At 46.5% G+C, this 25,351-nt stretch overlaps 1 protein-coding gene across 1 annotated transcript in view; it reads left to right on the forward strand.

Annotated features, from left to right (window-relative positions):
• CRHBP (corticotropin releasing hormone binding protein) overlaps positions 1 to 21,158 on the forward strand; it is a 38,478-nt gene extending 17,320 nt beyond the window's left edge. Inside the window, exons 7-8 of the mRNA XM_029586263.1 lie at positions 18,118 to 18,222; positions 20,951 to 21,158. Of these exons, the coding sequence (XP_029442123.1) occupies positions 18,118 to 18,222; positions 20,951 to 21,108 (263 nt within the window). The 3' untranslated portion in view covers positions 21,109 to 21,158. The remainder of the gene's footprint in view (positions 1 to 18,117; positions 18,223 to 20,950) is intronic.
• The last annotated feature ends 4,193 nt before the right edge of the window (positions 21,159 to 25,351 follow it).

Here is a 25,351-nt window from a genome sequence, read left to right on the forward strand (position 1 = left end):
TCGGTTACAAATTTTAACTAACAGATCAGAAATTTCATTTTTTAGTTCCTTCAGTACCCTAGGATTCATAGCATTGGATCCAGGTGATTTGCTACTCTTTAGTTTGTCAATCTGGCCTACTACATCTTCCCGGTTCACAGTGATTTGGTTCAGTTCGTCTGACTCATCACCCTTGAAAACTATCTCCGGAACTGGTATCTCCCTAACATCCTCATTAGTAAACATGGAAGCAAAAAATTAATTTAGTCTTTCTGCAATGGCCTTATCTTCCCTAAGAGCCCCTTTAACCCCTCGGTCATCTAATGGTCCAACCGACTCCCTCACAGGTTTCTAGCTTCGGATATATTTTAAAAAGTTTTTATTATGAGTTTTTGCCTCTATGGCCAACTTCATTTCAAATTCTCTCTTCGCCTGTCTTATCAATGTTTTACACTTAACTTGACAATACTTATGTTTTATCCTATTTTCTTCAGATGGATCCTTCTTCCAATTTTTGAAGGATTTTTTTGGCTAAAATATCCTCTTTCACCTCACCTTTTAACCATAATGGTAATCGTTTTGCCTTCCTTCCACCTTTCTTAATGCGTGGAATACATCTGGACTGCGCCTCTAGGATTGTATTTTTAAACAATGTCCATGCCTGTTGAACACTTTTAACCTTTGCAGCTGCACCTTTCAGTGCCAGTTACTTGTATTAAAAAGTGACTTGTTGGGTTGTTGCAGTAAGATTTATGTGATCAGAGTTATGGAAAACAAGGTCTAGAGTATGACCTGTTTTATCTGTGGGCCTTTCCACTAGTTGTTCCCAGCTTAACCCTGTTAAGGCTTCAAGTAGGGAGGAGCCTGCAAGTGGAGGAGGCTTAGAGATGAAGTGGAGGTTAAAATCTCTGGCAAGTATATTGTTGGATAGATCAACAGGCAAGTTAGTCAGGGATTCTAATAGAGAAGACAGGTTGTTGGTAAGTAAACCAGGGGGGCAATATATGATGCAGAAACTTGCAATGCTTGAAGAAACAAGCATTAATTCATATGGATTTTTCAGGGGCAAGTCTTTCTTACATGGCTGTAGGGAGGCCTTGACAATGATAACTAAGCCTCCTCTTCTTCGATTGGGTCGTGGTTCTGAGAAGGGGATGTAGCCTTCAGGACATATAGTATTTAAAATTAAGTTATAATCAAAAAGTCATGTTTCAGTAATCATGATGATATCAGGCGAGTGAGTAGAAATTGAATTGTAAATGATAGGTACTTTTTTCCTTATGGATTGAGCGTTAAAAATTAAAAGAGAGATGGATGAGATCATTAGTGTGGTTACTTTGAGAATGGGTATAATACTAATCAATGATGATTTATGAGTTGGAGGAAGTCTGTGGCGGTGTGTGGTAAGGTCTACCATTACCTGTAACAATTGGGATTTGCATGGTGAAAAACAGCGCAGAAAAGAACAATGAAAACAGGAGATTGAAAAAAAAGTAGAATAGATTTACAATCTATAGAGACTGATATATGTGAGCCCAAAAACAATGAGAGAGGTTACGGCAAACAGATGCAGAAGGTGCAGAAGGGGGTACAAAGGGGCGCACAAAAGGGGCGAGCCCTTTTGTCACGCTTCTTTGGCACATGATGCACTGGCACACGGTGCTTCCGGCATTTGTGCTAAGCCTCTTATGCCGGCACCCAAATGATACTAGAATGAAAACTGCAAATATATGATGAATTCTTGTATACTAAATTTCAAAGCATCATCATCATATTTATGCAACAGGAATAGCGAAATGAATAGTTTGTGTTCTATTTTTTATGACAGTTTTATGGCTGTCAGGGCATTTTGAATCGAACATAGCCCGCCATTTCTATATGAGGTTAACTCCAGCAAAAAATACAAAAAATAAAACACAAACTATTCATTTCGCTATTCCTGTTGCATAAATATGATGATGATGCTTTGAAATTTGGCACCCAAATGATGTCAACGAGGGGGTGGGAACAACCCACGGGGCATTGAGAGCTGTGGGATGGTCTTTGCAGCAGTATTAGCAGGACCAGGTTAGTACTAGGTCACAGGTACAGTATCAGTGACTTTAAAAAGCACATTTTGCTTTCTCCTACAAACAACATTTTTTTTGCTAATATTTTCTTTCACTTTAACAGGCTGATGCAATACAGTGCGCTCAGCCAACCACACTGGTTAACCCGTGGTTGAACACGCATCCACAACCCTCATGCTATAAGGGGATTAGCGCGCCAAAAAGTGCATCCACCCCCCCCCCCCCCCCCCCAGTGAAGCTAATAGCATTCATCATTTGCAAATGCATGTTGATGAGGCTATTAACTGTTCTCCCACAATTAAAAAAAAAAAAATGAGCGCCTGATGCACACATTTTTACTTTCAGAAATTAATGCTTACTCGCAGCAGGCATTAATTTCTGAGCAGCCCAAAAAGTGTATAGAAAAGCAGAAAATACTTCTTTTCTGTACTTCCTCCGACTTAATATCGTGATGATATTAAGTTGGAGGAACAAAAAGGAGAACTTTAAAAAAATAATAATAAAAAGTGTGCGAGCAGTCAGGTTAGGAAAAGGGATGCTCAATTAACGAAAGTCCACTTTCCTAATCTGTGGATGTGCTCAGGAAGCAGTAGGGGTGCACAATTTCCCCTAGCACCTCATTTTAATCATAGCAGCCGATTTAAATATTAAGTTGGGCGTCCCGGAGAGGTTGATCGGCGCGCGTTAGGAGAGTGGGTGTTCAATCATGATCGCCCGTTTTCCCCATGCCGATATTGCATCGACCTGTAAGTTTTCAAGCTTGAGAATCTCTGCTTCCCTCTTTGCGAACCAGAAGAGAAATGAATGAGCAAACTGATCACTGCTGCAGCTCATACTTTCACTTTCACCTAAAAAAAAAAACTTGATGAAATCAATCTTTGCAGCTCCCAGGTGGGACAGGCTGGTTGAAAAAAAGCAGAAAATTACCAATTCACACCTTTCATCAAATTTTTCTGAAATGAAAAGATAATGTAAACATGATAATTCTATTTGTCTATATAAACATTAAATTATTAAACATTGTTAGTGAAGAGATTGGTGGTTTCATATATTTATGAACAATACAGGTTAATGATTATACAAACAGAGCGGTACTGATTACCGGTGGTAACAGTCTTAATCATATATGAAACCACCAATCTCTTCACTAACAATTTTTAATAATTTAATGCTTATGTAGACAAATATTAACATGTTTACTTTATCTTTTCATTTCAGAAAAATCTGATGAATGGTGTGAATTGTAATTGGTTGCATTTATTAGTACACTTTCTTTAGTGGTGAATTTAGATTTTGAAAAAAAACTGAAACATAATTGATCCTGCTCCTTTCTTTTCCATCTTCAATCAGCTCCACTCTGTCTGGCTTGAAGCAAAAAAGAAAATAAATAAATAAAATACATGCATTGCTTGCTTCTCCATATACTTGATTGTATGAGCCAGAAAGTTTTTCAGATTTTTAAGAGGACCATGCCTATTCAGCTCGGATGACTGAACGTCAACCAAAAATCATCTCACTTGGATCAGTTTTCACATTTGGATCATCTGAATGCACATCCTTTTCACCATACCTTTTTTTCTACTGGTAATACCTCTCTATGGTCTCTGTCATTTTTATGGCTTTTCTCAGTCTTGTTGCATTGTTTGATCACTTGAGTTGATTACATATTTGGGGCATTGATATCAGTATGTCCCCCATCAGGTCTTTGAATTTATGCTCTCCAAAAGCATGAGTCTACAGATTTTGCATTAAATTTAGTTGCCATGGTCTTCATTATGCCTTTTATTTTTTCTACTCTATCTATTCTAAAGTATCTATCATGTTGCAGATCTTTGTGTCACCCACAAAATGGCAAATTTTTCTTAACAGCCCTTCAGCAATATTACTATTGAACAGAGCTGCACCCTGGGGCACTCGACTGATAACCTTTTCTTGGAGTGAATGCTATTCACAACTGAGCTTTGTTGCTTCTCACTCAACCAGTTTTTAATCAGTTTACCACCCTGGGGATCCACTTTCAGACTGCTCAGCATATTTATCAGTCTCATGCACGGACAGTGTTAAAAGACTTTCTGAAATCTAAGTATACCATTTCCGGCACTCACCCCTGATCTAATTCTTTAGTCATGCAGGAAATAAGTTGTTTATATTTCTATGACATAATATGTCTCTGTTAAACCATGATACCTTGGATCCTATAACCTACAGGATTCAAAATAATTCACTCCAGGCAGCTTGCAGAGGAGAGGAGGAGAGGGGTAAGCTGGAGCAGACAGATCAGAGAACAGCTAACTCTGCTCTCTAATCCAGTGGCAAAGTAAGCACTGATGGGCAAAGGATAGTTGGAGGTTAATCACTAGGATAAGGATGAGGAAGAGTATGTTCATATGTTGTATGTGTGTGGGTTTGGGAGGGGGAGTTCATACCAGCCCTCGGCCCAGCTCCCTCACACAGGTCACACCTGGCACTTGTCCTGCTTCCCCCATTCCCCCTCTCCTGTTCCACTTCCTTTTTGTCTACAAATTAGGCTCTGGACAAAACCCAAATGAAAAAGAAAACTTGAAACAAAAATCTTTGCTGTACACATCCCTATCTACCACCACTGAAGTCAGGCTTACTAGCCTGTTACCAGCTGCTCCCTATATATATATTTTTATAAAGAGGGACAATGCCTGTTTCTATTCCCCTGAACCACTCCTGTCTCCATAAACATATGTGGGGTTAATTTTGAAAGGGTTTAGGCTCCTAACTTTATGAGTTTGGATTTGAATTTATTAAGACATGCTTGCACTTATCACAGCAGGCTATTTCAAGGAGAATTCCATAAAAACTACATCAAAAGTGACCATATACAAAGTATAGCATAAAATATATGACATACAGAAATGCAAGGAGTTAGGCTTCTAGATTGATCCTTTTGAAATGTACTAGTGCTGAGTACTTAAATTAGGCTCCTAGTTTCACTAGGCCACTAAATTTAGTGGGTGGCTGCAGGGGCGGAGTTAGGGCGGCAAAACAAGTTAGAAGCTTAGCACTGATTTTTCAGAACTAGCACCTAATTTAGGAGTTTAAATCTAGGACGGGATGGACAGTTTTAAACTTTGACTGAGGCATTTAACTTTGCCTCTATATCATAAAACATATCTGGCTCATGGCCAAATGAATGCTTTAGAGTGGGTTCCAACCCAATTTGTTAACTCTATTAATTAGTCACACCTAGGCCAACCCTACATATTTCTAGGATTTTCATCTTCGTTCCAGATAAGCATGGTTCAATCCCATCCCATAAGTGAATTATTTGCATTGGTATTAAATATTTATGCTGAACATATAATTAAAGAACAGGATAATAAGGGTTCACATTTCATTCTTCCTGAAAGTACGCCCTAATTTACAAAGCTGTAAATGAATTCTTCTTACTGAGCCCATCAAGTGGGTGATGTACAGGTGAGCAATTATATATGTTTTTGTCACAATCTCCAGAGTCCTCAGGCTTAACTCTTTCAGAAAGATTGTCATAAATTATTCGGTAAACATCACAGAGGTAGTCTCTCCTTGCCCACCAGCAAATTACAATTCAAAACTGGATCCAGCTACAAAGTTTGGGTCCAGACAACAGATCTATGTTTAGATCATATTGCTACCTCACCCACACTCCAAAAGAACAGAGTCAGCAATACTGAATGACTCAGAAGAAAGCAAGTTTGCTTACCAAAACAGGGTTCTTCGTAGACAGCAGGCTGAATTAACCATGACACGTGGGTGATATTATCCAATGGCTCCGAACATATCCATCTCTCTAGCTCAATAAAGTTTACTACTGAGCATGTATGTGCACTACCTGGTGAGCCCCTCAGTCGACTGTAGAGCTTAGCTGTAGGTAGTCGACTATCTAGGGAGGCTAATAGTATTAAGCATGGCTAATTCATCCTGCTGTCTACAGAACCCTGTTTATGGTAAGCAAACTTGCCTTCTCTGTCGAGAAGCAGGGCTGAATTAGTCATGACAAGTGAGGAGTCTCAAGTTGATGGTTACATTGTAGAGTGCTTACAGAAAAGCAATCCAGATACCCCCAGTGAAGAGTGGACAGGCTATGCAAAACTACTTGTCCAAAGCTATTGTTGCTTTTTGAGAGATTGTCCAAGTAGTAGTGAGAAATGAGGTGTGAACTATAGTATTGACCAGTTTGCAGCTTTGCAAATGTTTTCAATGAACACGGCACTAAGGTGAGCCAACAATGTAGCCATGGCTCTTACTTGATGAGTCTGGTATCTGGAGGCCAGCCAGAGCAATGTGTGATACAGTCTGCTAGCCAGGTGGACAAATTGTGCTTGATAACAGCTATTCCCAGTCTGTTAGGATTGTAAGAGACAAAAAGTTGGGAAGCCCAGTAATGCCGCTGAGTTCTCTTTAGATAATATGTCAAGGTCTTTTTATAGTACAGTGAATGAAGGGTCTTCTCCCCTTTATATGTATGAGGTCTTGGAAAGAACATTGGCAAAACAAGGGCTTGATTCAAATGAAATGCCAAAGCTACCCTTGGCAGAAATTTGGGATGAGTGCGTAGTGCCACTGCAGGTACAGAGAGTAATGAACTAACACTTGTAGTTTGCTGACGTTTCTAGCTGAAGTGATGGTGACTAGAAATACCACTTTCCAGGTGAGGAACTTTGAGGAAGCTGACTCTAATGGTTTGTAGGATGGCTTATTCAGTTGTGCCAAGACGATATTGAGATTCCATGGCATCGGTGGATTGCATGTGTTACGCTTGGGCTCCGGACAGGAGTCGTGCACACCACCCAGCAGGGTGGCTCCAGGTGGAGAGAGACAGGAAGCTCGAACAGAGTCAGGTACCAGGCTGGGTCAGGGCAGGCAGCAAGAATCAGAGTCTGGGTTCAGGCTGGGTCAGGGCAGGCGGCAAGTGGCAGTGTCTAGTACAGGCTGGGTCAGGGCAGGCGGCAAGTGGCAGTGTCAAGTACAGGCTGGGTCAGGGCACAGTAAGCAGGACAAGGCAGGTCAGAAGGCCCGTAGGCCACACACACACACACGGAAGGCCCGTAGGCCACACACCAATAGCGGGGCAAGGCAGGTCAGAAGGCCCGTAGGCCACACACACACACACGGAAGGCCCGTAGGCCACACACCATAGACGGGGCAAGGCAGGTCAGAAGGCCCGTAGGCCACACACACACACACGGAAGGCCCGTAGGCCACACACCAAAGACGGGGCAAGGCAGGTCAGAAGGCCCGTAGGCCACACACACATACACGGAAGGCCCGTAGGCCACACACCAATAGCGGGGCAAGGCAGGTCAGAAGGCCCGTAGGCCACACACACACACACTGAAGGCCCGTAGGCCAGGTATGGAAATCAAGAAAGAAGGCCCAAAGGCCGCACAAGGCAAGGCAAGGAAAGGAAAGGCCCGAAGGCCACGCAAGGCAAGACAAGGCAAGGATAGGCCCGAAGGCCGCGCAAGGCAAGGCAAGGCAAGGCAAGGATAGGCCCGAAGGCCGCGCAAGGCAAGGCAAGGCAAGGATAGGCCCGAAGGCCGCGCAAGGCAAGGCAAGGCAAGGATAGGCCCGAAGGCCGCGCAAGGCAAGGCAAGACAAGGATAGGCCCGAAGGCCACGCAAGGCAAGGCAAGGCAAGGATAGGCCCGAAGGCCGCGCAAGGCAAGGCAAGGCAAGGCAAGGATAGGCCCGAAGGCCGCGCAAGGCAGGCTAGAGCAGGGAGCCCAGGTGAGCTCGATGCCGAAGCACCGAGGCAACTGTAAGGCAGGGTTAAGAGGGCACACCCAGAGCATAGAGTGGACATAGGAGATGGACTGGGCCTGTCAGGAAAGTCAGCACTAGAGGGACCCCTGGTGGTGAGGCGGTAGCACAGCAGCCACAGCCGTAACAGTACCCCCCCCCTCAAGGCCTCCCCCTCCTCCTGGATCCCATCTGTGCAGGAGGTAATCAAGAATACCGGGAGACCACTCCGGGGGTGATGCGGCAGGGTCAACTCCTTCCCGAGGAAATAAGGCAGTCCATAACCCCACCTGGGGTGATAAGGCAGACACAACCCCAACCTGGGGCAGAAAAATAGTCCATAACCCCTCCTGGGACAAGGCGGCAGGGTTAGACCCCTCCTGGGGTAGCAGAGGCGGTGCAGATTTCCATAACCCCTCCTGGGGTGACAAGGGGAACACAAACCCCACCTGGGGCAGAGAAATAGTCCGTAACCCTTCTTGAGGCGATAGTAGGGCCGGTCCGGACCCTTCCAAGGTCGGCATCAAGACCGGTACAGGCCCCTCCATGGGCGGCAGCTGGGCCAGTACAGCAGGCTCGGATCCTACTCGGGCAATTGTAGCAGGCTCGGACCCCTCTCGGGGCGTTGTAGCAGGCTCGGACCCCTCTCGGGGCGATGGAGCAGGCTCGGGCCCCTCTCGGGGCGATGTAGCAGGCTCGGACCCCTCTCGGGGCGTTGTAGCAGGCTCGGACCCCTCTCGGGGCGATGAAGCAGGCTCGGACCCCTCTCGGGGCGTTGTAACAGGCTCGGACCCCTCTCGGGGCGATGAAGCAGGCTCGGACCCCTCTCGGGGCATTGTAGCAGGCTCGGACCCCTCTCGGGGCATTGTAGCAGGCTCGGACCCCTCTCGGGGCGATGAAGCAGGCTCGGACCCCTCTCGGGGCATTGTAGCAGGCTCGGACCCCTCTCGGAGCGATGAAGCAGGCTCGAACCCCTCTCGGGGCGTTGTAGCAGGCTCGGACCCCTCTCGGGGCGATGAAGCAGGCTCGGACCCCTCTCGGGGCATTGTAGCAGGCTCGGACCCCTCTCGGGGCGATGAAGCAGGCTCGGACCCCTCTCGGGGCGATCAGCAGGACCGGTATGGACCCCTCCAGGGGTGGCAGCAGGACCGGTATGGACCCCTCCCGGGGTGGCAGCAGGGCCAGTTCAGCAGACTCCGATGGCTGACTCAGGAAGTCTGTCAGTAGGACTGGTTCGGACCCCTCTGAAGACGGCAGCAGGGCCGGTTCGGCAGGCTCAGATGGCAGAGGTAGAAAGTCTGTCAGCAGGGCTGGTACGGACCCCTCCGAGGACGGCAGCAGGGCCGGTTCAGCAGACTCAGGCTCTTCTCGGGGTAGTGCAGCAGGTTCAGATGGCAGAGTAGCATGGTTAAAGGTAGTGTGCATGGAAGACACAGATTGTACTGCCGTGGGCTTGATACCTCGAGTCAAAGTCTGATGCTCCTGATTTTGTTTCTGGAGGAGCAGTTTAGAGAAGGCACAGGCAGTTCTAGGACGTCTAGGGAAGGTGCTCGTTAGTGTCCACTTGGCAGCTGTGGGAAGCTGAGCCCTGCTAGAGTTAATCAAGCTCTCTCCGTTGTAGAGAAACCTGTTCCCGAGGCTCTAGCACTGGTCTCACAGAAGCCTTCTTGGCCAGGTAAGTCCTGGGTTTTTCTACCCACAAACTGCCAGCAAAAATGTCTGTTTAGTTGAGCCAGAAACAGAATACTGGTTAGGAGAGCTGATAGCTTTTTCTAATTGCACAGCTGGTCCTAGAGCAGAACAACAGGGGGCAGGGTTTGCCTGGAGGTAACAAACACGGGAGACAGGAGCATTTCCACCACCCTGGTTTAGGAGCCAGACAGTTCAAACACTCCTGATAGACAGAGAACATTTTTCTTGTTGCAGTTATTGCATGACCAGTGTTCCTGACCAACAAGTTCACAGGCTAGACAGTTCTGATAGCTAGGATAATTCAAAGTTTGACAGGAATTGCAGGTATAAAACTTTAAAGAAGGAGGCATCTTGAATTAGTGAAAAGTTGACTCACCGGCAGGACACAGACCTATCTCTTCCCCTGGAAAATGTGATGGCTTCGGCATACTGTTACGCTTGGGCTCCGGTCAGGAGTCGTGCACACCACCCAGCAGGGTGGCTCCAGGTGGAGAGAGACAGGAAGCTCGAAACAGAGTCAGGTACCAGGCTGGGTCAGGGCAGGCAGCAATAATCAGAGTCTGGGTTCAGGCTGGGTCAGGGCAGGCGGCAAGTGGCAGTGTCTAGTACAGGCTGGGTCAGGGCAGGCGGCAAGTGGCAGTGTCAAGTACAGGCTGGGTCAGGGCACAGTAAGCAGGACAAGGCAGGTCAGAAGGCCCGTAGGCCACACACACATACACGGAAGGCCCGTAGGCCACACACCAATAGCGGGGCAAGGCAGGTCAGAAGGCCCGTAGGCCACACACACACACACGGAAGGCCCGTAGGCCACACACCATAGACGGGGCAAGGCAGGTCAGAAGGCCCGTAGGCCACACACACACACACGGAAGGCCCGTAGGCCACACACCATAGACGGGGCAAGGCAGGTCAGAAGGCCCGTAGGCCACACACACATACACGGAGGCCCGTAGGCCACACACCAATAGCGGGGCAAGGCAGGTCAGAAGGCCCGTAGGCCACACACACACACACGGAAGGCCCGTAGGCCAGGTATGGAAATCAAGGAAGAAAGCCCAAAGGCCGCACAAGGCAAGGCAAGGCAAGGAAAGGAAAGGCCCGAAGGCCACGCAACGCAAGGCAAGGCAAGGCAAGGCAAGGATAGGATAGGCCCGAAGGCCGCGCGAGGCAAGGCAAGGATAGGCCCGAAGGCCACGCAAGGCAAGGCAAGGCAAGGCAAGGATAGGCCCGAAGGCCGCGCAAGGCAAGGCAAGGATAGGCCCGAAGGCCACGCAAGGCAAGGCAAGGCAAGGCAAGGATAGGCCCGAAGGCCGCGCAAGGCAAGGCAAGGCAAGGCAAGGATAGGCCCGAAGGCCACGCAAGGCAAGGCAAGGATAGGCCCGAAGGCCACGCAAGGCAAGGATAGGCCCGAAGGCCGCGCAAGGCAGGCTAGAGCAGGGAGCCCAGGTGAGCTCGATGCCGAAGCACCGAGGCAACTGTCAGGCAGGGTTAAGAGGGCACACCCAGAGCATAGAGTGGACATAGGAGATGGACTGGGCCTGTCAGGAAAGTCAGCACTAGAGGGACCCCTGGTGGTGAGGCGGTAGCACAGCAGCCACAGCCGTAACAGTACCCCCCCCTCAAGGCCTCCCCCTCCTCCTGGATCCCATCTGTGCAGGAGGTAATCAAGAATACCGGGAGACCACTCCGGGGGTGATGCGGCAGGGTCAACTCCTTCCCGAGGAAATAAGGCAGTCCATAACCCCACCTGGGGTGATAAGGCAGACACAACCCCAACCTGGGGCAGAAAAATAGTCCATAACCCCTCCTGGGACAAGGCGGCAGGGTTAGACCCCTCCTGGGGTAGCAGAGGCGGTGCAGATTTCCATAACCCCTCCTGGGGTGACAAGGGGAACACAAACCCCACCTGGGGCAGAGAAATAGTCCGTAACCCTTCTTGAGGCGATAGTAGGGCCGGTCCGGACCCTTCCAAGGTCGGCATCAAGACCGGTACAGGCCCCTCCATGGGCGGCAGCTGGGCCAGTACAGCAGGCTCGGATCCTACTCGGGCAATTGTAGCAGGCTCGGACCCCTCTCGGGGCGTTGTAGCAGGCTCGGACCCCTCTCGTGGCGATGAAGCAGGCTCGGACCCCTCTCGGGGCGATGTAGCAGGCTCGGACCCCTCTCGGGGCGTTGTAGCAGGCTCGGACCCCTCTCGGGGCGATTGAAGCAGGCTCGGACCCCTCTCGGGGCGTTGTAACAGGCTCGGACCCCTCTCGGGGCGATGAAGCAGGCTCGGACCCCTCTCGGGGCATTGTAGCAGGCTCGGACCCCTCTCGGGGCATTGTAGCAGGCTCGGACCCCTCTCGGGGCGATGAAGCAGGCTCGGACCCCTCTCGGGGCATTGTAGCAGGCTCGGACCCCTCTCGGAGCGATGAAGCAGGCTCGAACCCCTCTCGGGGCGTTGTAGCAGGCTCGGACCCCTCTCGGGGCGATGAAGCAGGCTCGGACCCCTCTCGGGGCATTGTAGCAGGCTCGGACCCCTCTCGGGGCGATTGTAAGCAGGCTCGGACCCCTCTCGGGGCGATCAGCAGGACCGGTATGGACCCCTCCAGGGGTGGCAGCAGGACCGGTATGGACCCCTCCCGGGGTGGCAGCAGGGCCAGTTCAGCAGACTCCGATGGCTGACTCAGGAAGTCTGTCAGTAGGACTGGTTCGGACCCCTCTGAAGACGGCAGCAGGGCCGGTTCGGCAGGCTCAGATGGCAGAGGTAGAAAGTCTGTCAGCAGGGCTGGTACGGACCCCTCCGAGGACGGCAGCAGGGCCGGTTCAGCAGACTCAGGCTCTTCTCGGGGTAGTGCAGCAGGTTCAGATGGCAGAGTAGCATGGTTAAAGGTAGTGTGCATGGAAGACACAGATTGTACTGCCGTGGGCTTGATACCTCGAGTCCAAAGTCTGATGCTCCTGATTTTGTTTCTGGAGGAGCAGTTTAGAGAAGGCACAGGCAGTTCTAGGACGTCTAGGGAAGGTGCTCGTTAGTGTCCACTTGGCAGCTGTGGGAAGCTGAGCCCTGCTAGAGTTAATCAAGCTCTCTCCGTTGTAGAGAAACCTGTTCCCGAGGCTCTAGCACTGGTCTCACAGAAGCCTTCTTGGCCAGGTAAGTCCTGGGTTTTTCTACCCACAAACTGCCAGCAAAAATGTCTGTTTTAGTTGAGCCAGAAACAGAATACTGGTTAGGAGAGCTGATAGCTTTTTCTAATTGCACAGCTGGTCCTAGAGCAGAACAACAGGGGGCAGGGTTTGCCTGGAGGTAACAAACACGGGAGACAGGAGCATTTCCACCACCCTGGTTTAGGAGCCAGACAGTTCAAACACTCCTGATAGACAGAGACATTTTTCTTGTTGCAGTTATTGCATGACCAGTGTTCCTGACCAACAAGTTCACAGGCTAGACAGTTCTGATAGCTTGGATAATTCAAAGTCTGACAGGAATGGCAGGTATAAAACTTTAAAGAAGGAGGCATCTTGAATTAGTGAAAAGTTGACTCACCGGCAGGACACAGACCTATCTCTTCCCCTGGAAAATGTGATGGCTTCGGCATACTGTTACGCTTGGGCTCCGGACAGGAGTCGTGCACACCACCCAGCAGGGTGGCTCCAGGTGGAGAGAGACAGGGAGCTCGAAACAGAGTCAGGTACCAGGCTGGGTCAGGGCAGGCAGCAAGAATCAGAGTCTGGGTTCAGGCTGGGTCAGGGCAGGCGGCAAGTGGCAGTGTCTAAGTACAAGGCTGGGTCAGGGCAGGCGGCAAGTGGTACGTGTCAAGTACAGGCTGGGTCAGGGCAGGCGGCAGTCAGCAGTGTCTGGGTCCAGGCTGGGTCAGGGCACAGTAAGCAGGGCAGGGCAGGTCAGAAGGCCCGTAGGCCACACACACACACACACGGAAGGCCCGTAGGCCACACACCAATAGCGGGGCAAGGCAGGTCAGAAGGCCCGTAGGCCACACACACACACACGGAAGGCCCGTAGGCCACACACCAATAGCGGGGCAAGGCAGGTCAGAAGGCCCGTAGGCCACACACACACACACACACGGAAGGCCCGTAGGCCACACACCAATAGCGGGGCAAGGCAGGTCAGAAGGCCCGTAGGCCACACACACACACACGGAAGGCCCGTAGGCCAGGTATGGAAATCAAGGAAGAAAGCCCAAAGGCCGCACAAGGCAAGGCAAGGCAAGGAAAGGAAAGGCCCGAAGGCCACGCAACGCAAGGCAAGGCAAGGCAAGGCAAGGATAGGATAGGCCCGAAGGCCGCGCGAGGCAAGGCAAGGATAGGCCCGAAGGCCACGCAAGGCAAGGCAAGGCAAGGCAAGGATAGGCCCGAAGGCCGCGCAAGGCAAGGCAAGGATAGGCCCGAAGGCCACGCAAGGCAAGGCAAGGCAAGGCAAGGATAGGCCCGAAGGCCGCGCAAGGCAAGGCAAGGCAAGGCAAGGATAGGCCCGAAGGCCACGCAAGGCAAGGCAAGGATAGGCCCGAAGGCCACGCAAGGCAAGGATAGGCCCGAAGGCCGCGCAAGGCAGGCTAGAGCAGGGAGCCCAGGTGAGCTCGATGCCGAAGCACCGAGGCAACTGTCAGGCAGGGTTAAGAGGGCACACCCAGAGCATAGAGTGGACATAGGAGATGGACTGGGCCTGTCAGGAAAGCCAGCACTAGAGGGACCCCTGGTGGTGAGGCGGTAGCACAGCAGCCACAGCCGTAACAGCATGATGTCAGCAACGTCAGGAATTGGGTGAAGAAACCTTATTTAGCATGTGTGGTCTATGACGTCAGCATAACCTAAGAGCAAGAGGGCAAATATACCTACCCACTTTTGAAGCTCCATACCAAAATTTGCCTACCCACTGAAAACAGTTATATGTTCCAGTTCCATAGGATTCAATGGGGGAAACACCAGTACTCATAGACACACAGGGATCTATATTAGGAATTTCCACCCAGGAAAAGGATTTTGGAGTCAGTGTGGACAATACATTGCAATCCTCAGCTCAGTCTGCAGCAGGGGTAAAAAAAAAATCATAGGAATTATTTGGAAAGGAACAGAGAATAATAATAATGCCTCAGTAGAGGTCTATGGTACATCTACACTTTGAATATTGTGTGCAGTTTTGGTCACCCCATCTCAAAAAAGATACAGCAGACCTAGAAAAGGTGCAGTGAAAGGCGACAAAATTGATAAATGGGAGAGAACGGCTCCCATATGAAAAAAGGCTAGACAGGTTAAAGGTCTTCAGCTTGGAGCAAAAGTATGTGCCTACTTTCTCTTTGAAAAATGGCAAAGCCCCTAGGTAAAAATATATGTGCAGTCTTTCTCCCAATGCAAGCAATCTGAAAACTGCCACCTTAAAGGAATAGAATGAGCATTCTTAGAATTTCTGACATTTTTGGACCTACTGGAGTCTAAGGGGCCATTATTAAAATATATCTGGCTATGAAAGCTAGCCGGATAAGACTTATCTGGTTAATTTAAATGGGATATTCAGTGATATGGCAATGCTACTGTATATACCCTGTGGGCCACGACTAACTTATCCAGTTAACCTAACTGGATAAAGCTCAATATCGCTACTTATCCAACTAAGTTAACCAGATAGGTAGTGCCGCCCAGTTATGCCCACTGCCTGCCCACTGACTATATGGCTATTTACCTGGATAAGTCCCTTATCCGGCTAAGAGGTATAGCTAGTTATTCAGCGGCAGCGACTTAGCCAGATAAGTCCAATTTATCCAGCTAAGTAGCATTTGAATATCTACCCCTAATGTTGAAAAGGGTAAAAAGATAAAAAGACATAAAGGCTAAATCTTAATAGTCATGAAGATAATTTCACTTTTTCATGGTCCAGGAATATGCATACAAGAGAAATCCACTATATTTTTCAAAATTGGGCTCAAAAGTTTAAGATTCAGGAAGAATTACTTATTATACAATGGTGAATCTGATGAAAGGTCTGATAAAAATGTGGAAACAACTAGGTGCAAGAACTGTAAAATCGATGCATGTTACAGTTTGTCAAAAATTTCTTTAAGAAAAATAATGGTAGGATAGCAAGAGAAATCCATAAACTGCTATTAATCAAAAGGGAATATCCACTGCCTGTTGCCGATTTTAGTAGCAAGGGATCTATTTAATGTTTGGGTACTTGCCAGGTATTTGTGACTTGGATTGGCCATTGTTGGAGAGAGGATACTGGGCTTGGTCTGACCCAGTACCGAAGTGATTAGCAACATTGTTGCTAGAACTTCGGTATATAAAAAATGTTAAATAAATAAATAAATAAATAAATAAATATCTTATGTTCTTATGAGTGGAAGGGATTGTAAAGCTAAATAGTTGGTATGGACGGGCAGACTAGATAGGCAGCATGATTTTTTTTCTGTTGTCATGTTTCTGTATAAGTTGTTATCCATCCTAGGTGGATTACTACATCTGTATACTTGTATTATGTTTAGCATAGTTATCAGAACACAGAGCTGGAGACTCTGCTTTGATTTTCTATCTATCACTCAACTCAGTATGTGGCCTTGTGTAAGCCACTTAGAGGCTGATATTCAAAAAAAGATGAGCTCCTAAATTTAGGCAATTAGGGACCAATTTTTAAAGGGTTTCTGGTCCTAACTTCTGGAGTTAGGACCCTAAATTGATCCATTTGAAAATGTATTAGGGCTGAGAACCTAAATTTAGGCTCTGTGAAGGCCTTAGGGGGTCATTTATCAAAATGCTTTATTGCATGCGAAAAATGCCATAACGCATGGTGCGATGCTAATTTGGAAAAGGGGAGGAGTTTGGGGTGGGATTTCTGGCCAAGAGGGCTAGCTTTGCAAATTCATATCATACAGTTTTAATATGGGAAATAACTACACCTTTTTCATTTGCGTAATATGGTTTTATCACACTTTGTGATGTTTTCAGTATTTTAAGGAGAGGGAGAGGGAGAGGAGAGGGAGAGGGGAGAGAGAGAGAGAGAGAGAGAGAGAGAGAGAGAGAGAGAGAGAGAGAGAGAGAGAGAGAGAGACTCTTTATAAGTCTCTCATATAAGTAAATTATTTATACCATTGTAAGAGGGGCACCTAGTAACTCAGGGTGAGGTTTGGGTCATGGGCTAGATTTTGGGAGGCAGTTTTACATGCACAGTCAGAGGAACAAACAGTACAGTAAACATCAGTGAAGATTTTATGTGATTTGGAGTGATGAAAGGTACACAAAGATGAGATTTGTACATTGTACTCTTGACTAGTTTGATAGCAGCTAGGTAGAGACTGCATCAAGCTAAGTCAAGAGTACAATGTACAAATCTCATCTTTGTGTACCTTTCATCACTCCGAATCACATCAAATCTTCACTGATGTGTACCGTGCTGTTCGTACCTCTGACTGTGCATGTAAAACTGCCCCCGCCAAAACCTAGCTCACCACCAAAACCTCACGCTGAGTTCAGAATGGCCTCTCTTACAGTAGTATAAAAAGTTGTCTAATATGTGTGCCTCCCCAAAGTCTCTCTCTCCTCATCTGGATTTGTGATATTTATTGCAAATCCCATTTTGGGTTTAATGCCAAGAAAATAGGTGTAATTTCTGGCACTAAATCCCGTGATGGTGTGTTACACTATCGCACGCAACGTTAAGCACCCCTCATTTTCATAAACTCTGCCCAAACTCCTCCCATTTGACTAAATTTTTAAAATTTGCATACGCATCTCGCGATGCATTATCGCCTGCGTTATGGCGTTATTGTGAGCGTTAGAGTCCTAACAACTGTGATAAGGCCCTAACGTAATTTGATGAATGACCCCTAAGGGACCTAAATCTAGGAAAATGAATATCAGGCCTAAATTTAGGACCTAAGTCATATGCTCATAAATTTATGTGAATTTTCAGCTGAATATTTAGGCTTCTTAGCTCGGCTGAAAATAAATACCTAACGTAGGGACCCAACAGGAGCCTAAATTTAAGAGCTCAGCTTTTTTTTGAAAACCAGCCTCTTAAGATCCTGAATTAGGTGCCTATTTTCAATCAAGGCCTCAATTTTCAGCTGAAATTTCACCTAAATGTAAACCTGCTATTCATTTGCCTAGATTTAGGTGCCTAAATTAGGTGGTGATAAAAATTAGTGCTAAGCAATAAGCACCTAACATTTTTTCCCCATCCGTTTTTAGGATCCTAAATTTTAGAGCCTTGTTAAAATTAGGATCCTAAACTTAGGGACTCAGCCCTAGTAAAATGTCAAAAAGACCAATGCTAAGTCCCCAAGTTAAGCATCTAAACACTGAAAATTGACCTCATTAGCCTACCTGTACTGTACCTTAGATTGCAAGTTCTCTGTAACCGTGTGAATTATTTTTAACAGCACTGTGGCTACTGCAGATTCTCTATAAAACAATAAACACTATTATCATTCTATGCTCCATGAAAACATTAGCTAATAGATTACTTAGCACCTTATACTGGGGGAAAAGGCATGATTTCCACCTGTGTTCTGTCATGTTTATTTGCCACTATAATTTTGAGGGCTTGGAAAGAAAATTACTGCAGGCATTGCTTCCCTAGTTTTGAAATGTCTGCTCTTTTCTGTTTTCACAGAAACCACCACCCGTAGGCTGCGAGGGAACTGGTGACTTTGTAGAGCTTTTAGGAGGCACTGGATTAGACCCCTCCAAGATGTTCCCTCTAGCTGATCTCTGTTACTCTTTTCATGGACCTGGTGAGAGTTTGTTTCTTACTAAGATGATCAAGGGTTCCAACTATCATTTACACAGGGCCCCCACAGTAAAGCTTTACCATTTTTTAAGATTCTAAAAGACTGAGCTCTAGTTAATGAAAAGGGATTCCCATTCTGTGGCCATAAGGAAAATCCCTTGCAAATGAGATTTGCTTCTTGTCAGATATTGTGTTACTTAAATGAGATATTTGGTTGAAATGAAATCTGCTAATTATTACTTTGCTCTGCCAGCACAAAAGTCCCTGTAATGCTTTTATTACTGCTCCGCTGCCATTTCCCTGTGCGGTAAAGCAGCATTTTCAGGGACAAACTGAATATTAGGAATTATATGGAAAGGAAAGGAGAATAAAACGGAGAAAATCATAATGCCTTGGTACAGGTCTATGATACATCCACAGCTCGAGTATTGTGCGGAGTTCTGGCCACTGCATCTCAAAAAAAGATAAGAGTGGAACTTGAAAAGGTACAGAGAAGGGGAACAAAAATGATGAATGGGACGGAACGGCTCCCACACGAAGAATGGCCAAACAGGTTAGGGCTCTTTAGCTTGGAGCAGAAGTACAATCATTCATTTGTAGCCTAAAATCTGGGTTGTCCCTCCCTATTGTGGGAGGGTTTGTTGCCTCACTTCAGTCCAGTGAAAGAAAATGCTGAAATACGCCTTAAAACATGAAAAATGAAACACATGCTTGCCTCCTCTTGCTTGCTTGTTTATGATTTGATTAATCAGAGTTATTTACAGATCAGTCTTATGAGCTAGTGAGAAAGAACCTCTGAAGTATCATTTGATTTACTGAGCATGAAACAAAATCAAATCCTGTGTTCCTTGTACATGACATAGACTGATGTTTTGCACCTATCTCTGTAATTGTCCTTTCAAGTAGGGCAGGGATAGCCAATTCCTGTCCTTGAGAGCTGCAAATAGGTCTGGTTTTCATGCTAGACCCATTAGGCAAATAAACCAGATTCTTGGATCAAATATTTGTAAATACATCTCATGAATATTCATTCATTGTGGAAATCCTGAAAACCAAAACTGTTTGAGACACTCCTGAGCAAAAGTTGACCCTCCCTGAAGTAGCGTGACCATCTCTCTCCATGTTATAAGAGGCAGGCTGAACTACGTATTCATGAATTCAGTGGAAATAAAATCAGGACTGGCTGGGCTTGTCCTTTGGAGATGGAACCATGAGGTCGCCCTGCTAGCAAAATTTGAAAAGGGGCAGAGAACCCTGGCAGCAGTCCCTAGAATCTCTGATACCAAGAAAAAGAAAATAACATCCTTAAAGAAAAGTAACATGACAACATAAGTGAAAATTTGCTGTAATAAAAAAACCCAACCATGCTATCAGAATTGCAAATGGCTGCATCAGCCCTAGAAACAGCCCCAGGGAGTCTTGGTCTGTTCTTGACTGATAAAGTAGTAGGCTGCCATGAGCAGTGGTGAAATGAGATAGGAATTGATAATGCTGTCAGTACATTGAAGATGAAAAGCAAAGTTTACATTTTATCTTGGTGAAAATGACTTACCTGAAGTTGAAACTCTTTCAGATTGGGTTACATATTTTGTAAGTAGGTTTATGGGGGGTGTAATTTAATTGTGCTTTGGGCATGGCATTTTGCCATGTAAGTGCTTACAGATACATGATCCCCTTTTTTTTCTATTTTTTTCATCACTATGTTGTTTCTATGACTGATAGAGCTGTTTTCAGTTCCGGTATTGTGTGGTTTGTTATTAGAGTGACTTTTCTCGCTATATCTTAGTAGCTGTCCATTTCTCCCTAACAGACCATTGCTTTGACACCTTTGTCAGGCACAAAATAAGAGTAATTTAGGAGGTGGACGAAGGAACTAAAGATAGTACAGCTATGAGTAGACAAACTGGGGTGCTGAACCAGAAGAACAGCACTGGTTTCTACCACCGGTGGCTTTCTATCCCGTTCCTTCCTAAGTCTGCATGGTTGACTCATCAGCTGTTTGAACGGCATGGGGGATCTGTAGATACAGAGTGTGCCACGCAGTTCAAACAACTGATCAATGAACTGCCATGGGCTGCAGGAGTAAGAGGAAGTGCCGGTACAGCCGCAGGAGGAGCAGCTGGAGAGAAGCACTGGACCTGAACATAAGAAGGGAGGTGCATGTGGGTCTAAGGGGATGGGAGGAGAGAGCAAGGCAAGTTCAGATGGAAGTCACTCCCGTGCAGCCACAGCATCAAAGGGGGGGGACGGACACCTCCATCCTGGCTAGGCAGCACCTCAAGTTCCTGTGCACCTCTCTTCTTAGGCTTGGGGCCAGCGGCTTCTCTCCAGCTGTTTCTCCTCCAGCTGTGCCGGCACGTGCTCTTACTCCGACTCATGCAGGTCATTGATCAGCTGTTTGAAACTGCATTGCACTCTGCATCTACAGATCTGTACGCAGTTCAAACAGCTGAGGAGTGAACCCCAAGAACAAGAAATGAATTGATGGCCCAAGCAAGTAACTTTGAAGACATGAAATATGGTTTTCTATAAACAAAATAATTCTATAACAATGATGCAATTTAAAATCCAATGTAAACACATTAAGTTCCCACTGGCATGATATCAGAATTGTTCCCAATTCTTCCCGATAATTTTCTTGAACATTTCACTAATGAGCAATGGCTATGTGAAGTACATTTTATAAAGCTTTTCAGCCATGTCTGATAAACTATCTGTTTTGTGTTAATTAGCCCAAATGAAGATTGGCTGCGACAATACTGTAGTCCGAATGGTCTCCAGTGGCAAATATATCAACCGGTTGACATTTGAATATGATCCATTCGATCGACCTGGACTAGAAAATGAACGAGGAAATAATGTTGAAGAAGTCTGTTTTCCTGTTAAATAACTAATCAAAATATTTACTTCCTGCTATCAAAGGACGTTTAGTTGGATAAATCATGCCCTGTATCCTTCAATTTATTGAAATTGTATTATTAACTCTTACAATTGTATACCATATTTTTCATGACAATTGACTGTCCCTACCACTCCACCATGCAGAATAAAGTTGCGATTTTGAAAAGCGTTTTCATTTTCACCCTTTCAGTATTTTTGTTTTGGTCTTTATTTACTTCTGAGACGTGTCACAAAATGAACTTAAATACACCAGAAGCTTAGTGCCCTACAGCGAGTATCATGAAGAAATAAACTTCCCCAGGTACACATTCATTGATCCTCCATGTGAAAGGCTCATGAATGCACGCATCAGACCCTTCTTACTTTATTAAGAAGATCGGTGATTGTAACCACGGTGACCCTGGCAGATTTTATAACACACGGAAAGGGCGGAGTAAATAGCACACACATACAGTAGCAAATGCAACAAGAACCAAAACTGTGAACTGTAATTTGTTAACCAATGTACACCACTGGTGTGACTGCATTTTCAATAAAAGTGTGTCCTTTTGAGATATATTGATCAGGTCTTTATGTTTGCCATGCATTAGATTTTATAACACACCATAACCAGTATACATGCTTTTAAAAATAGTAAGCTGTGCTTATTTATAGCACAGGAAATGATTATTATATGTAATTATTTGTAATAATATTTTAGAGTATGAACAGTTTTCTTTACAGAAGTCCAATTATGAATAAATGCATAAAAACAGTTGGCAAGCTGATTTGATATTGCATTTCTTGGAGGAACTCACCAGACTGTTCGATACTCACAGAGCTTTGGAAGAGGAGAAATCTATAGAAACAGAAAAATTGGGTTACAAAACTGAAAACCTCTAAAACAGCTCTTAGGCATATAGCGGTCCATGCACTAAGCTGCACTGAAACTGGCACATTTGTGCAAAGTACCTGGAGGTTTTAATGCTAATCGCACAGTGAGCTTTAATACCCAGTTTACCAAACTAATAAAATTCAGAATGTGACAGCCTTGGCTGCATTAAAGACAGTGTGCCTGCAGCAATGATACCACATTCTACATATCAGCTTTTCTTGTGCTAACTGACCCCAAGTGAAAGGGCCAGTTAATACGGGGAACCTTCCACTACTTTCCCGCAAAACAAGAACTGAGCCTCTGGACTCCCACTACCCATCCTTTTACCCAGAGACCCAAGGCCACAGAGGAACGAGATAAGCAATTCTGTTTTTAGGGGCAGGTAAGGGGGTCCTAGGGGACTGATTCTTGTGTTGATGGTGATTCAGTGAGTCCCCGGAAATATGATTCTGGTTTCAGTGGGGAAAGAGGGTAGATTGAGCCTAAGTTAGTGCAGCCTACTAAGACTGCAAAAATTAACTTTGCCTCCCGAAGCGAAGTTACATTTTCATCATTATATAAGCCATGTTATCCCTCTTAGACAATGATGCTGAATAGTTATGGAAATTTGTTTTCAGTTTTTATTTTATTTTTCCTTGGAATTCAATGTTATAACAAAGAAAAATGTGTGGTCCCAGGTGTAAAAAGAGGGCCATGATTCTGGTACTGGGTGGGTGGGAGAACTTTGGGGGGGAGGGAGGTGCATGAAGGGTGCATGGGGGGGGGGGCAAGGAGGCAATATATATATATTTGTATTTAATGGGGGGGGGGGGGGGGGCTGGAGGGATGAGCTAGGCCAAAGCTGATATGTGCTTTATTTTTACATTTGGAGTGGTTGGGGGCATAGGTGCCAGCTCTGTGGGTACTGTAGGGTCTCTTACACTCCTGTAGATTGGGAGCTGACAGCTCCATTCTGCAGGGCAGTAAGGAAGTGCTTCTGTCTCCTTGCTACTGCTCCTGCCTTTCCCTGCTGCCCATTGGCTGGCTGTGGAATGTCTGACCAATGGGATGCAGGGGAAGGCAGGCAAGGAGTGCTTGTGTCTCTTCTGATACTGCTTCTGTCTCTGCCTGCAACCAGTTGACTGACTGTGGAGTGTCTGATCAATGGGCTGTAGGGGGGGGGGGCCCAAAGAGTAGCAGCAGAGTAGACTGAAATGCAATGAAGATGGGGAGGGATCTGGAAAATATAATGAGAGACAGAGGAGCTATAAGGAGGGTAACAGAGGGGGCTGACAAAACTGCAAGAAGATGGTTTAAAAGGAGATACTAGCTGGGAGAGAGAATTCTGCTGTGTGGGTCTGGGAGAGGAACTGAAAGAAGGAATTCTGGCTGGAAGATGAGGAGGAAAGGAACGGTGCGGAGAAGAGGGACTGAGAGAGAAGCTATGGGAGAGGGATAGGAGCAATCACATACTGAGGAGTAATCAGAGAGTGATGAAAGAGAAGACATGGGCTAAGAGAAGGGGACAGTAGCTGAGAGAAGGGAAAACGGGATACAAGTGAGGACTGAGGACATGGGCTGTGATAAAAAGAGGAGCACATTTGAATGGTTAGGTGAAGGGAATTTGAGAGGGAGAAAAAGAGGTGAAGATGACTGGAAAAGGAGTGTATGGACAGAGTGGAGGGGGCTGATAGAGTAGTGTGGTAACTGAAAGGGTAGCGGCTTGGGAACAGCCAGAGAAAAAGGAGGCAGACTCTGGCTGTTCCTTAAGTGCAGTTTATTTATAGTGAAACAAAAGCACAGTGTAAAGCAAAACAAAAGTAACAAAATAACAAAACAAAATGATAAAGGGATGGAACAGCTCCACTACAAGGAAAGGCTAAAGAGGTTAGGGCTGTTCAGCTTGAAAAGAGACGACTGAGGGGGGATATGATAGAGGTCTTAAAAATCACAAGAGGTCTAGAACGGGTAGATGTAAATCAGTTACACTTTCGGATAATAGAAAGACTAGGGGGCACTCCAAGAAGTTAGCAAGTAGCATATTTAAAACTAATTGGAGAAAATTCTTTTTCACTCAACGCACAATTAAGCTCTGGAATTTGTTGCCAGAGGATGTGGTTAGTGCAGTTAGTGCAGCTGGGTTTAAAAAAGGTTTGGATAAGTTCTTGGAGGAGAAGACCATTAACTGCTATTAATCAAGTTGATTTAGGGAATGGCCTCTGCTATTACTGGCACCAGTAGCATGAAATCTTCTTAGTGTTTGGGTACTTGCCAGGTTCTTATAACCTGATTTGGCCACTGTTGTAAACAGGATGCTGGGCTTGATGGACCCTTGGTCTGACCCAGTATGGCAATTTCTTATGTTCTTATGAAATTAGGTAGCTCACCTTGAAGTTCATGTTTCTTACAACCAGCACAGCACAGTGCAAAGCAAAACAAACAATGTAGACAGCTTACTTTGATTCCAGATAAGTCACAATCTTTAAATATAGCAGGTCTTAACTTAATGTCACTCTCAAACCTTAAATGTAGCAGGTCTTCTCATATGGTGGGTCTCTGTCTGTTCCCTGGGGCCTGCTTAAACCTTCTAGGCTCTGAGGTCTTATACACTGGTAATGGGCTGCTCCCTTCACCATGATCTCCTGTGGGTCTTAGGGGTGTGCATTTGTTTGCAACATATTGGCAATCCACAACATATAGGGCCATATTCGTTGTATTCTTGGGGAAGCGAAACGTATCGCGATTCCCCACAAATACAACAAATCTTCACCAAATTATTCGGCCATCTAAAGGAGCGAATTTAAACAAACTCCCCACCCCTTGCCAAAACTCCCCGGTGGTCCAGCGGGGGGTCTGGGAGCCATCTACTGTACTCACGCCGTCGGCTGCCGGTATTCAAAATGGCACCGATAGCCTTTGACCTTACTATGTCACAGGGGTTACCAGTGCCATTGGTCGGCCCCTGTCACATGGTAGGAGCAATGGATGGCCGTCGCCATCTTGTGCTCCTACCATGTGACAGGGGCCGACCAATGGCACCAGTAGCCCCTGTAACATAGTAAGGGCAAAGGCTATCAGCGCCATTTTGCTTACTGGCAGCTGACGGCCCGAGTGCAGGAGGTCGCTCCCGGACCCCCCGCTGGACCACCAGGGACTTTTTGGCAAGTCTTGTGGGGATCAGGAGGGTAGTAGATTGCCCTGTGACATAGTGAGGGCAAAGGCTATCGGTGTCATTTTGAATACTGGCAGCCGACAGCCCAAGTGCAGGAGATCGCTCCAGGACTCCGCTGGACCACCAGGGAATTTTGGTAAGTCTTGGGGGGGTCAGGAGGGTGGGGGGTTGTAGTTAATTAAATTTTAGCTGGGAAATGAATAAGAA

The sequence above is a fragment of the Rhinatrema bivittatum genome, chromosome 1, assembly GCF_901001135.1.
Source record: "Rhinatrema bivittatum chromosome 1, aRhiBiv1.1, whole genome shotgun sequence".
NCBI lineage: Eukaryota > Metazoa > Chordata > Amphibia > Gymnophiona > Rhinatrematidae > Rhinatrema > Rhinatrema bivittatum.